This window comes from Pelobates fuscus, chromosome 10, assembly GCF_036172605.1.
Source record: "Pelobates fuscus isolate aPelFus1 chromosome 10, aPelFus1.pri, whole genome shotgun sequence".
NCBI classification, from domain to species: domain Eukaryota; kingdom Metazoa; phylum Chordata; class Amphibia; order Anura; family Pelobatidae; genus Pelobates; species Pelobates fuscus.
In genome coordinates this window covers 29,688,109-29,702,827 of record NC_086326.1, presented here as the reverse complement: position 1 = coordinate 29,702,827, position 14,719 = coordinate 29,688,109, and the positions used below count along the sequence as shown (strand labels likewise).

Below are 14,719 nucleotides of genomic sequence, written 5' to 3'. Positions count from 1 at the left end.
TTGCCTGTCTTGCATGCACACACAGACATAAACAGCTTCAAAGAGCGAAAGTGGGAGTTGTGTATTCTGAGGGATGCCTGTGGTGTATGTGTGTGTGTGTAAGATGCTGTAAGAAGAGTATGGAAACACTGTGTCCGTTACAAGATTCTCAAAAATGTCTTTAATTGTAAAGCACTAACATAACCACAGCACAGAAGCAAAGATTTCCAGCGGTTTGCTCATAGATCATCCGTAAAAGTGGAAGACCTGTTAAACGTGTCTGTATGCTCCTCGAAATGAAGCAGGAGTGCAATTACACAAAGTGAACACCATTCATCAGTATCCCAACAAGCCCTGTTACTGTTGGTTAGAAGCACATTGCAGCAATTAGAACACACGCTGGTTTGTATTTTAGATCTGTTGAAATATGAATAATGCTATAATGCATATTTTTAAATATGAATTACAATTAAATATTAGTGCCCAAGTCTGACAATGATCTGGCAAACCCACTGTCGCCCCCTATTGTGCAAACACAGTTACTACCCATATTATTTTATATTATGCAAGATACATTGCAGTGCCTAGAGAGTGTAAATCAGACCTGCAACGTGATATGAAAAAGGCTTCAAATCACCATGCCATTGACAGTAATTTTGACTCCAGACCTGTTCTTTTTTTGATTCATTTGTGATAATTATTGGTTGTTTGATCTCTGGTTGCTTTAACACAATTTGAGGCAGCAATCGCACAACGTCCACAGGTTTTAAGTTGATTATTTGGATGTATAACTTAAAAGGAGATTTTTATTTTTCAATTTGCCTTTTTGCTTTGAATGTTTGCACGGTCATTTTACAGCTCAATGTCATGGGAACACTTAGACTCTTACTCACTCTGGAACTGTAAAACTGGCTGGATCTATTAAAAATATAACACTATTTAGTCAAAGCTAAATAAATGATCCCATACATGGTTCAAAGTGAATTAATTGTCTTAGAAAAAAAAAAAAAAAATTCTGGCTTCTTTGTCTTCTCGGTACGGCTTATCTTGAATATCTTCATTTTCTTTTTGAAATTGGCGTGAGCAAAGAAAACACATCTGGCCTTTCTGATTTTTAAAATGTGCAAGTGAGGGGAAAAATAGTCTACACCATTTATTTTGTGAGCGTAACTCCACTTCTAGACAGCTCGCAGTCCTGAAACTTTACGCCTGGCTTACTTCAATTTAAATGGAAGAAAAGGTTGCAAATCGAACAAGCACATTTGAACCATCAAGTTTTGCTGAGGCTATTGGCTGTCAAATCTCATTAAGTGCTAAATCTTTGTCTTAGCTGTTTATCCCAGAACAAAGAATTTTCATTTTTATGGCTTCTACAGCCTTGGAATATATGAGTGTATGAATAGGGATATGCATAACATACAAAATAACATGACCTGCGGGTTGTCCTCACCTCATGTTATGGAGACGAACCCTATGGGCATACCCTCTACCTCCCTCAGGCAAATACCAATATTGGGGGATTCCATAGAACAAGCTATTAAGCAGTATCTGTACTAACGTAAGGTTTTTTAGTGTGTTCACTATATACGTTCTAGGGGGAAATCAAGAGAAATAGATATAGATTTCTTTCCTTGTGTCACTAGAGGGACCCATCTCATTGATGAAGCTTATCATATGCTGAAACATACCTATTGAACTGTTTTTCTTGTTCAAAATACCTCCTGATAGTACGGATTTTGGGCCACTGTTTCCCCATCCTGTGTAGGTGTCTTACTTCTATGTATACCCAGAAAATGCTTTGCAAGCGAATCATTAAGCACATTTGCAAATCTAACTCATAATATTTTGGTTGTAAAATGGTCAGGGCCGGTGCAAGGATTTATTGACTACGCAGGCGAAGATGCATTTTCCTGGGGCTTTACCTATTCCCCATTCTTGCAGGATTTAGCACTGAGCAGTATTTGTGTGTTTGAATGTAAGCATGTTTTTGTATGGAGTATGTTTGTGTGAATGTAGGGGTGTGTTTGTATGCAATGTTTGCGTTTGAATGCAAGTATGCATTTATGTGTAGTGTTGATTTTTTAATGCAGGGGTGTGTTTATATATAATTTTCGTGTCTAATACAGAGGTGTGTTTGTATGTACTGTTGACATTTGAATGCAGGGGTGTATTTGTTTGTAGTGTTGGCGTTTGACGCGCACACACTCACACTGTGATACACATACACAAAGATGCACACATGCAGATACACAAATACAAATATACACAAACTGATACACATTTAGATAGACAGACACACATATACAGATGCAGATACACAGAAACACTGACAGACCTACAGATAAACACACACTGACAGACATACAGATACACACATATACACACTGACAGCCATACAGATACAAACACATACACACTGATAGACATACAGAAACACACATACATATTGACAGACATACAGATACACACACAGACAGACACACTGACACACATATATACACACACACACATACACAGACACACTGACAAACATACACACACAGACACACTGACAGACACACACATACAGACATACAGATACAGACACACTGAGAGACACACACAGATATACACACACATGCTGGTCAAAATATACACTTTTCTAGCCACCCTCCTGTTTCCTACTTAGTGGATTCAGAAGGATGGCTTTCCTGGGATCCAGAGTGCTGCCTGACTTAGTTGGGAGTTGGAGGAGCTGGTCCTGCCCAGCCCCCCTCATCTCTGCCTTCGCCTACTCTCGTGCTCCAGTCTTTGTGGGAGGAAGTCCTCCCATGCCGCTCTCGTGCTCCAGTCTTTGTGGGAGGAAGTCCTCCCATGACGATGAGAAGGGGGATGGCGGTAACTCCGTCCCTGCTGGGCGCCTGCCACGCTATGTGCTACAGGGGGAGCAGAGGTATGACCAGTTGATACCCCGCCCCCTCCACACAGTCCGCGGTACTGCAGGAAGTGGAAGGCAGGGTGGACAGTTTTGCTGGCGCTTGGCCACGCTACGAGAAGTGACTGGCAGGAGCGAAGCGCTGAGCGCCTCCCTCCTGCCGGCCACCTGGACATTTGCACACCCGGGCTGGTGCGCTCTAAGGCTGCCGCCTGTGCCGTCTTATGGACGCGACGGCCCTGAGGATGGTATAGGATAAACATAAAAAACATGCTTTTATGTGTTCTTTATGCAGTTTTCCCTCTACTGTGTTCCCGGCTTATGTAGATTTTTCTCTTGACCATATATCTTATAAGATTTATTTTATTTTATTTGTTTACATTTGAATTTATACTGTCGATTTTTTTGAAAGCTGAGATATTCAAAATAATAATACTTTTCCATTTTTTCCCCCAGATCACTAAAAAGCAATGTTGTTGGAGCGGAGCTCTTCGGCTTGGCTTTACATCCAAAGATCCCTCACGGATTAACCCAGACACGCTGCCCAAGTATGCTTGTCCTGACCTGGTTTCCCAAAGTGGATTTTGGGCCAAGGCTTTACCAGAAGAGTTTGCAAATGAAGGGAATATCATAGCCTTCTGGGTGGATAAAAAGGGCAGGGTATTCTATCGAGTCAATGACTCTGGGGCAATGCTGTTCTTTAGTGGTGTACGAACCACTGATCCTCTCTGGGCTCTGATTGATGTTTACGGACTGACTCGTGGAGTGGAATTACTAGGTAAGAGGACTTTTATCTCCTGTTTCCATTGACAAAGTATTCTAAAAAAAACAATGTTCCAGGGTGACATTTAGATCTACCCTCTAATTGTATCAGTGTTAATCAACCAAAGATCTTATTTGCTATGGAAGTGTTTTTAGTGCTTTAAAGGAACACTCCATTGAAAACAAAGTATATTAAAAAATGTGGTAGGTATACCACAAATGAAAACATGAGTGCATTTATTTCTGCTTTTTTTCAACTCTTAGCTGCAGCCTTTGCAACCACTTTTTCCTCAGCATAGACTTTGTCACTGCTGAGGCATATTCCAATCAGAGGCTTCTCATTGAGTGTGCATGCATGTAATCAAAGCTTCCGAATGCTCCTCAATGAGCTGTAATACAGCTCACTAAAAAGGGGGGAGGCAGGCACGCACTAACACAGTTTGTCTGCTGTTCGCTCTGTAAAGGCAATGAAAGAGGATGAAAAACTCTCTGGCTTTCTAAGTGACATATAGATATAAAACTATAAAAGTTCTGATTTCTTTTGAAATCGGCACTTTTATAAACTGAAGCGCTTTATGTGCGTGAAGTGTTCCTTTAAATAATAAAAGTAAGAGAGAGAGAGAGTGTGTGTGTGTGTGTGTGTGTGTGTTTTTATGGACATAAGACATGCATTAGCAGTAGGGAAGGACACTGTGGTTAGTTAATCAATACACCCAGCTTACGCCAAGTTCTTTAGGCATTAAATGAACACTCCAGAACCCTAAAGCAATTTAGCTTGCTGAAATACTTTATGTATGAATAGTGTGTCCTCTTTTTTTCATTTTACAAAAAGTGCAGATTTCAGTAGAAATTAATATTTTTTTTTTTTTTATAAATTAACCTTGTTACATCCCCTGGCTGCCAATCAGACAACAGTTCCTGTTACTTTCTGGTTGTTTAGCTCAGTAAAGCTAAACTCAAGAGGCAGCAATTGCCCAGAGCACCTGCCTTGCAAAGACTTCCCATTGAGCTGCATTGGAAAGTCTCTGATTGGACAGCCACAGAAAGTCTGGGCGGGGTTAGAAGGGGAGGGCTTGCAAAGGCTTCAGACATGAGATCTGCAACTTTTGTACGCTGTTTTTAGATTTGCCCACAATGGAAATATGTATAATTAAATACATGTATGTTTTCATTGGTAATATATCTAATAAAACCTTGATTTTATTTTTACTTTTTTGGTATTTGGGCATTTGAGTGTCCCTTTAAGCATGAGTAAAAGAAGAAAGTAAATCTGTATATTTGACAAACAAAAACGAAAAAAAGCGTTGTATTTTTAAATGCAGATGGGGACATTAACCAACTAGTATCAACGAGTATCATAATACAATTTCTTATGGTATAAGTCATGAATGAATAATTCGATTGAAGGGAGAAAATCACAGTATTAAGGAGGGACGGCTAAAAATCAATGGTAAACAGAAATGAGTGGGTCTGTAAATCTCCTTCATGGGATAATTGGCACTAGATCACCCACGGTAATCTATAAGATTTTATAAGCAACAGTGAAGTTAAATAACCAGAAAAATTAGGACCTGATAGTAGAATGTAGATAGATGCCAATATGAGCAAAGTGGCCCATTGAATTGCTATCGACACAAGTGTGGTTTTATTTAGAGAAATACAGGAATATGGTAATCTTTAGATTGTTTACCAACTGTAGCAATGGATCTGATGGTTAAATAAGGTCAGTAATTGGCATTCTTTATAACATTAATATTATGGGGAGGGAGTCTGTAGGAAAGCCACTGTATGGGAAAGGGCCACAGGGTAGTGTCTAAAAAAAAAAGTCCCAATCAAAATTTTGCTAGATAGTTCTCAAACGCATTAACATAAACATGCAATTGCTTCTCTAATTTTATCACTGAGATGCATTTGACTCATATCTCAGTATATTCTGGCTTTCTGTTGCATTGACGTTAGCTAGATTAACAGAGGGTTAATGCTAATTATTTTAAAGGGACACTATAGTCACCACAACAACTTAAGCTTAATGAAGCAGTTTTGGTGTATAGATCATGAACCTGCAGTCTCACTGCTCAATTCACTGCCATTTAGGAGTTAAAGGAACACTATAGTCACCTAAATGACTTTAGCTAAATAAAGCAGTTTTAGTGTATAGATCATTCCCCTGCAATGTCACTGCTCAATTCACTGTCATTTAGGAGTGAAATCACTGTGTTTCTGTTTATGCGGCCCTAGCCACACTCCCCTGGCTATGATTGACAGAGCCTGCATGAAAAAAAACTGGTTTCACTTTCAAACAGATGTAATTTACCTTAAATAATTGTATCTCAATCTCTAAATTGAACTTTAATCACATACAGGAGGCTCTTTCAGGATCTAGCAAGCTATTAACATAGCAGGGGATAAGACAATCTTAATTAAACAGAACTTGCAATAAAAAAAGCCTAAATAGGGCTCTCTTTACAGGAAGTGTTTATGGAAGGCTGTGCAAGTCACATGCAGGGAGGTGTGACTAGGGTTCATAAACAAAGGGATTTAACTCCTAAATGGCAGAGGATTGAGCAGTGAGGCTGCAGGGGCATGTTCTATACACCAAAACTGCTTCATTAAAGGACCACTCTAGTGCCAGGAAAACATACTCGTTTTCCTGGCACTAGAGTACCCTGAGGGTGCCCCCACCCTCAGGGACCCCCTCCCGCCGGGCTCTGGAGAGAGGAAGGGGTTAAACTTACCTCTTTCTCCAGCGCCGGGCGGGGAGCTTTCCTCCTCCTCCTCTTCTTCCTCGCGACGTCATCGGCTGAATGCGCATGCGCGGCAGGAGCCGCGCTCGCATTCAGCCGGTCGCATAGGAAAGCATTTACAATGCTTTCCTATGGACGCTTGCGTGCTCTCACTGTGATTTTCACAGTGAGAAGCACGCAAGCGCCTCTAGCGGCTGTCAATGAGACAGCCACTAGAGGATTTGGAGGCTGGATTAACCCTCATTATAAACATAGCAGTTTCTCTGAAACTGCTATGTTTATAAAAAAAAAGGGTTAATCCTAGAGGTACCTGGCACCCAGACCACCTCATTAAGCTGAAGTCGTCTGGGTGCCTAGAGTGGTCCTTTAAGCTAAAGTTGTTCAGGTGACTATAGTGTCCCTCTATATCACTTTGTTTATGCAGCTCTAGTCACACCCCATGCATGTGACTTGCACAGCCTTCCTAAACACTTCCTCTTATGTTTATACTTCCTTTATTACAAATTCTGTTTAATCTATAATTTCTTATCTCCTGCTCTGTTGATAGCTTGCTTGGCCCTGCAAGAGCCTCCTGTATGTGATTTTATGTTCAATTTACAGAGAAGGAGATAAAATCTTTTAAAGTAAGCTACTATATAATACAAAATTAAACCATTTTTTTTTCATGCAGGCTCTGTCAATCATAGCCAGGGGAGGTGTGGCAAGGGCTGCATAAACAGAAACAAAGTGATTTAACTCCTAAATGGCAGAGAATTGAGCAGTGAAACTTCAGAGGCATGATTTATAGTGAAATAGTTTGTTACTAATTTTACTAATCTTGCTCAGAATAAATATGTTATCTGTGCCACTCAGCCCAAAATGTCACATGCATGACGTCCTGCTATATCTGTAGTTTTATCAATCACACGTTTTTATCTGTAGACTCGTCTGCAAAATGTATTTCTATTAACGTAAACTGTTACATCGTTTCATAGAAGTAAGGGGATGGGGTGGGGAGGATATAATAATAGGAGGCAAAGGTTTTATATTCATGGTTTTAATGTAAACGTGGAGTTAGTTATTCATTGCAAATTTAAACAGATACAAAATTGAGGTTTATCACGTTAACCAGAGAATCGGGCATCTCCTGGACCATACTATAATACAGGCACATTAACTGAGCAAGAGGATTGGGGACCCCCTAGCCCACCTTTTACAGATGGCACGTCATCTCAAGTAGAGAATTAATGTATAGCGCTAATCTCCAATTCCCTGCTCCTGTTTTGGGGGACATACCCAACATATATGGGTAAACATGGTAAATGTGACAAAAAGAACGGTAAGAATTGTTTAATGGAGCTTATTTGCAAGTGGGAAAACAACGCTTTAGCTTGCTGCCTTATTTTGCATTTTTGTAAAAAAACACACACTATTTACAGGATCTTTCACATGCTGTGCACGTATTAGAGTCTGACACGTAGATATATATGTGCGCACGTATTGAAAGCTGCTCAGTGGTGGCACCTGCTCCAGTCATTGTGTAGCCAGCCAACACTTGATTAATGGCTAGCAACTCATTCTCCAAAGGCTGATTGCTTTCACAGTGTGTGTGTGTGTTATAGTGATGGTAACCGACAATAAACCAAGAACAATGGGGTTTTTCCATCAAACACGCTCACAGCGTCACTAAGTGCGCATTAAATTAGTGTTGCAGGTTTGTGGCAGGAGCCTCTGAGAGATATGCCAGGCCACAGCACGCTGAAACTATGATCTGTTGCTGTCAACAAAAAAACAAAACAAAAATGAACATGCTTTAGACCTGAATTGAGTAGTAGACTCGTGCACAAATTTGTTTGGGGCGGTTCGTCCAAATCCAATTCCTTTTTCATCCACAAACAGAAAAATTGATCATCGAGAGTTTACTTGTGGGGTCTAATTCAATTAATACGATTTCAAAGTTAATTCCTGGACCATCAGTTTGTTCAGATGTGGATTAAAACGGATTTAATTTGTGTTTCATTGGCTTCATTTATAATTATATTTCGTTGGCTAAAAATGTTGCACATAAACCAAATCTTACTTAAAGGAACACTGTAGTGTTAAGAATAAAATATTGTATTCCTAACACTATAGTGTCTCTCTGCACTCTGTCGTCCCTGTTGCCTCCTCCCCTGTGAGATCCAAAGGATTAATAACCCTTTAAACATGGCGTTGGCTTCATCTCCACCGGGTAACCTAATGCACGTGCGTGGCCACAGTACGTTCATTAGGCCTTGCCCATAGGAAGACATTGACTCAATGCTTTCCAATGGGAATTTGCAAGACGCTAGACATACTCATGCACAGCATGAGGGCATATAAAGTTGTTTCACAGAGTTAAACTCTATGAAAATACAGGACGTGCCATTAGTGGTTGTCTGGTACACAGCCACAAGAGGCAGTCTTAACCCTGCAATCCTAACATTGCCGTTTCCCTAAAACTGTAATAATTAACTTTGCAGGGTTAAGGGGACAGGGACAATGCACTCACACCAGTTCAATGAGATGAAGTTGTCTGGATGCCTTTAGTGTCCCTTTAAATTATTTCTTAAACCTTTCTTGATGTCTGATAGTGATAAGCAGAAATGAACACCGCTACTAAGCGTTAACCACAAACCACTTCCTTAAAATGTAACAGTAGATCAACGTTTACAGGAGTTACAGGAATAGCAGCTCTGGGAAGTGAAAAATGTTAATTTCTAGCACTTCACTCGAAACAGGTTGCACTGACACCATGCACACATCAAAAGAAGAACGGATTAAGAACAGTGTGTTGTATAATTTAAAGAATCTGCATCTCCCTTGTTTGCCCTTAAAGGGACACTTTAAACATCAAAGCCAGCACAATGCCCTGTAGCGATTATGGTGTAAGCCTGGCGCTTTTCCTGTTTATGTGTTGAACCATTGTTGAAAGGTTTGACAGAAAACTGGTTTGCCTGGTAATTAATGTACATGTTATATCTTAACATTAGCAAAATCGGCTGACATGCGCAGCCAAAGAATGCTGTCCAAATTAGGACAGAATTGTTATTACTAAAGAGGAAGTAACTTCAACACCAGTGATTGATAGTGAGGAGCCAGGCCATGGGTGACTGGGAGCCGCTTGGTTGTTCCAGACTGCTCACAAAAAGTTTAACACATAAATGAAGAATGTGCCAATGGCATATTGACACCATAAGCACTATATTGAGTGTTCCATTAACTATCTGTTGCTGCTGACACATAATCATTGGGCAGCATTTAATGATCAGGTTATATCTGTCACAGCAAAGTCTAATCTTTGGTACTCTTGCTATTGTAGACTACATTTTCCATGATGCTCCACCAGATGTTCACCATTACTGATAGAGCAATAGATGTGCCAAAGATTTCTCATAGTAACCTGCCCATGGATGACGAGCTGCATCAATGATTCCTAATGCAAAAACAGCTTAACTTAGAAAACCAAATACGTAGCGACAACAGATGTAACATTCTATTTAGTCTGAATTGTCAAGCACCGTGAAAACCCTACTCTACGGCTTTCGGCATGCAGCGTAATCAGTCAGAAAAATGGCTTTCAGTAAATACGATGGCAACAGAGAAAATCAATTCATGGCTTTCTGATTGGAATGACCTCATTGAATATGGGCTTAATACATTTCTGGTTCTCTTTGTACAAGGGACTCAATAATCATGGGTGTATGTTGTGACCTATTAGCCTGGATAGTGAAAGAAAGAGTTCTTAGTACTCTCTGTTACCCTGTGTGTTACATTGAAGGGTCACTGTATACAGTTATTCATCAGAAACTTTAAGGAACAATTTGACTCTTTCCTTGTCAGGCGCCTGCGGTCCTTACAGCTTGTGCTTGTCTGATGAAGCAGAAGTTTAGACTCCCATATTATCAGACCAAATCATCCCAACTTAAACCCGGCGTGAGTTTGTACCTTAATACAGATTTTATATCAGACCAACTCACATTAGAAGTATCGTGGGAGCCCAACACAAGAAGAAAACAATCATCAAACGTTCTAAATGGTTTACTGGCATGCAGTGCTGGGGGGACTCTTGGGGCCATTATCCTGAGGTGGTTTTGGTGCTTAGAGTGCCGCCTTAAAGAATGAACTGGTTCTAGAACGCAAATCGTCTTAGAAGCTCGATTGCCTATATGTAGTGTTTTTTTATCACAATTTTCATCTATAACCATCATTTTTTCTATAACCAGCAAATGTATAAATCTAGGATTTCATCCTTTACATTGTGAGCTTGTTTGGACAGGACCCTCTTCACTTACTGTTCCCGTATGTTGTACATGTTTTGTCAGAATTAAATGTTTGTCTTGTTTCCTCATGTACAACGTTGCAGAATATGTTGGCGTTATATAAATAATTGTTTTTTTTGTCTTTTTTTTTTTTTTTTTGCATTCTTGATTTTTGCGGTGCTCAGATAATACAATATATAAATAATTGTAATTGTATAACCAGCAACCACTCAGAAATACATGCCTCCAACATATATTTCTGAATTTAGTGAAAATGAAGCAAAAAGAGTTTATAAATCAGAGTTCAAGAACAATATAGTAAAGAAAACCTGGTCCATGCCATTGTTCTTTCTCGTCTTGACTACTGCAATCCCCTTCTCAGTGGTCTTACGTGTTCCAGGATTGCACCACTGCAATCTATAATGAATGCAGCGGCGAGGCTTATTTTCCTGTCTGCCTGCACCTCCCACGCCTCCGACCTCTGTCAGTCCCTACATTGGCTTCCAGTTAGATATAGGGCTCAATTTAAGATTCTGGTGCTTGCTTACAAGTCCCTACATAATGCTGCTCCAACCTACCTATCCTCCCTAATACACAAGTATGTCCCGTCGAGGCCCCTCTGCTCTATCAAAGACCTACGTCTATCCTCTGTCCGTGCTCCCACATCTGATGCTCGCCTCCTAGACTTCTCAAGGGCTGCACCTATTCTGTAAAACTCCCTTCCCTTCTCCTTTAGACTTTCACCAAGTCTCCACTCCTTCAAAAAATCTTTGAAAACACACTTCTTCAGGAAAGCATATCATTTAAACTGTTAGTGGATTTTAATCCCCCCCCCCCCCCCCCATGACTCCTCTTCTGCAACTGTCAAAAATGTCCTAAATATAAGTTCCCAGTGAATACTTTTCTAGCAACCTATTTCATTACCCGTACTTATACCCTTTGTGTCACTATACCCCACTACCTCTAGCTTGTAAACTCATTGAGCAGGGCCCTCAACCACTCTGTTCCTGCGCATCCATTTGTTTAGTTACAATTACGTGTCTGTAAGTCCACCCATTGTACAGCGATACGGAATTTTGCTGGCGCTATATAAATAATAAAATAATAATAATAATAATTACTAATAAGTGTGTTTTTTGGAAAAAAATCGGTCTTTCATGATTATACCTGCAGTTTCTATTCTCTCCCTTAATGATGAGTGGAAAGAGCATGGTATTATTTTACCAGCCACCACTGTTTGTATTATAGAAAAGGCATACTTCTTGACCGTATGGTGAGGTGGTATCATAGAGAGCCGAAAGGATTTGAGTTTTTTTTTTTGCATAAACAAGGCAATGTGTTTGCTTCTTAACACCTGATTTCACTCCCCCCACCTACTCCACCTGGAGTGAAATGTTTAGTATACACATCATGGAACGTGTACTTGTGAACGTGTACTTGTCTTTTCCAGCCACGGGTAGATAGATTTCTAACTACAGGGATTACATCATTTTTCAGTGCATCTGCTGCTATGCCACCTTCTGCCAGTAAAAGTCTAAAACCATTGTCTTCGCAATCTTTAAACAGAGCTGTTTAAAACATTATGTTCTCAAAACACATAACGCAAAACAGCCTTCATACTGTCCTTTTTAATCCGTGACAGTTCTGTGTAGAGATGAGTGGGATACTGAAATCCAAATAGCAAAATTTAGGCCAAATATGCGTTTAGAAAATGTCTGTAAATTAAGCAAGTAGCTACAGTGAACATTGATTTTTAGCCCACATATAGAAGGTCTTACCCAACCTTCTACCGGTTACTGGGCCTGAGACAATAAGGGTCAGGACCACCGGTCTCTAAAACATCAAAGAGCAAGTCATTTCATTTACCTGTTTCCTTGTAGAACAATGAGCCTCGAGATAACTCGCCAGTATTTGGCCATATTCCGTTCATGTTGGACCTGTCACTGTGGGAACCAAAATAAAAAAAAATTGTGGCTTACTTTAAAAATACCACTTTAAGTGTATATTTTCTTTTTTGGTTCCCCCTGTCCCTTTGGTTCCCCTTTTTTTTGTTCCGTCTTTCTTTTGGTTTCCTCTGTAATCATCCTAACATGAATTGTTCCAAAGGTGATTTTTTATTTTTTCTACATTCTTATTGAGGCTTCCTTTGTTTGGAAACTAGTAAATGAAAGTGTGCATTGACACCGTCTAAATATCAGTCTAAATTAATATTTAAATCAGTCTAAATGATCCTATATTGCAATTCTCACATTTGCGACATGTACTTTATAATTTTGAAGCTTCTCTAGGTCTCATTTGTTGTACTTTACCATTTACAGTTATCCTCTACGCTCCAAAAAGTGTATATTTCGAAAAGTAGAAACCACAGCGTTTTCACATAGGGTATTTCAACATTTTCCACAAAGCTGCGTTTACGGGCGTGAGACTAATAAAATTTCTCATAAAATAAGAACTTTGGGTGAGAATAGGGTTGGTGCAAGCAGTTTCTATTTACATTAAATACTATTTCTTCCTGTAACAAACACTGACATTAGCATACCTTCCAACATGTCAGATGGACATTTTAATTTTAGTGGTGTCAATCGGGATGTGACCAGCAGTGGGGCTGTTCTAAGAAATTTTAGTTGACTTATAGGGTTATTTACTAAAGTCAGAATTCTAAGTGATTTTCAAATTTAAGGCGGGAGTAGCCGAACTGACAGCATTTGTTGACTTGTTTTGTTGAATGTTTCTGGTTTGGCTACTTTGAATTCTCACTTAGTGAGAAGCCGTGATAGTAATAACAATGTATGCTGCTATAATGTCATTTAGATCAAGAACAATGTATCGTATTTACACAGACTGATTTACACAGACATTTATTGTAGAATAAAGACACATTACTGTGCGTACTATTGCTGTGGAGCTCTGTTATCCCCTCAGACACACCAACAATATGGAGCTCCTAGAAAAGAGGGACATTAGGAGAGAAAAGAGGGACAGATGGATTTGGGCCCAAAATAGGGACTGTCCCTACTAAATAGGGAAACTTGGGAGGTATGCATTTGTGTTTGAGAGTGAGGCATAGACGGTATATTTTGAGCAATAGCTAGAGCCATGGTTGGTTCCCATCCCAAGGCACACGGAAAGTCAGGACGTAGACATATGCCAATTCTTTTCCTATGGGAGATTGACAAAACCTAGACCGTTGGCATGCCTTAAAAAAACGATGTGGGAACAAACGTTCCGGAGGAACTCTGTCACTCCGCTAAATACATTCTTCTTTTAAATGAAACATTGACTATTTATCCTCCTATGTATATGAGGTAAGGTATCCTTACACATTAAGAATATTTTAATCATCCATAAAGTGGAATATAGTGCTCAGATTATGCATTGCATGTGCTGTCACGGTTAATCTTTTAAGCAGCTTTTGGCTGTGTGTTTTTTCATGTTTTACATATGTAAACATCTGTTTTGTCTGTGGCATTTTATAAATAGCAATTTCCACTAAATATTCGCATTAGAGCATGAAAACGAACCATTGTTGTTGACTACAATTCCTATCATCCATGCTCTGCCTGTGTAATAAATGGACACTTTGATAATAACAAAAACATGTTTGAAATTATTAGAATTAGCTCTTCCTGTCTCCCAGCAACATTTCTCCCAGTGACATTTACGAAAGTGAAATTCACTTTAAAGGCCTTAAAAGCAGAGCCATACCTGCCAACACTGGAAGGTATGTAATTAGGTCTGGTAGGTGGGCCTTCTAGGAGATAACAGAGCCAAGGGCTAGGGATACCAGAATATGGAATAAACGTTTAAACAAAGCCAAGTCAGAAACCAGAAATGCCAAGGAACAAGGAAGGCAATCTCAGGCTTCTTCTAACCTGGAGAGGGCAATAAAAAGAGGTCCCAAGGGCTTTATATAGGCCCCTGAGGTCCCTGATTGGCTTGTGTTACCTGTGACACATATAAATGTGACCCAGATAAAGGGAGAGGAAGTGTTCTGCTTCATTGCAGACGTCGGAACAACGTCATCACGTCCAGCTTCGTTGGTTCGGGAGAGAGCACTCAGG

The 14,719-nt window shown here is 39.8% G+C and overlaps 1 protein-coding gene across 2 annotated transcripts in view; it reads left to right on the top strand.

Annotated features, from left to right (window-relative positions):
- NEURL1 (neuralized E3 ubiquitin protein ligase 1) overlaps positions 1 to 14,719 on the top strand; it is a 243,060-nt gene that overhangs the window by 182,131 nt on the left and 46,210 nt on the right. For both annotated transcript variants that reach the window (XM_063435096.1, XM_063435097.1), the window contains exon 3: positions 3,350 to 3,671. In XM_063435096.1, coding sequence (XP_063291166.1) covers positions 3,350 to 3,671 — 322 coding nt within the window. The remainder of the gene's footprint in view (positions 1 to 3,349; positions 3,672 to 14,719) is intronic.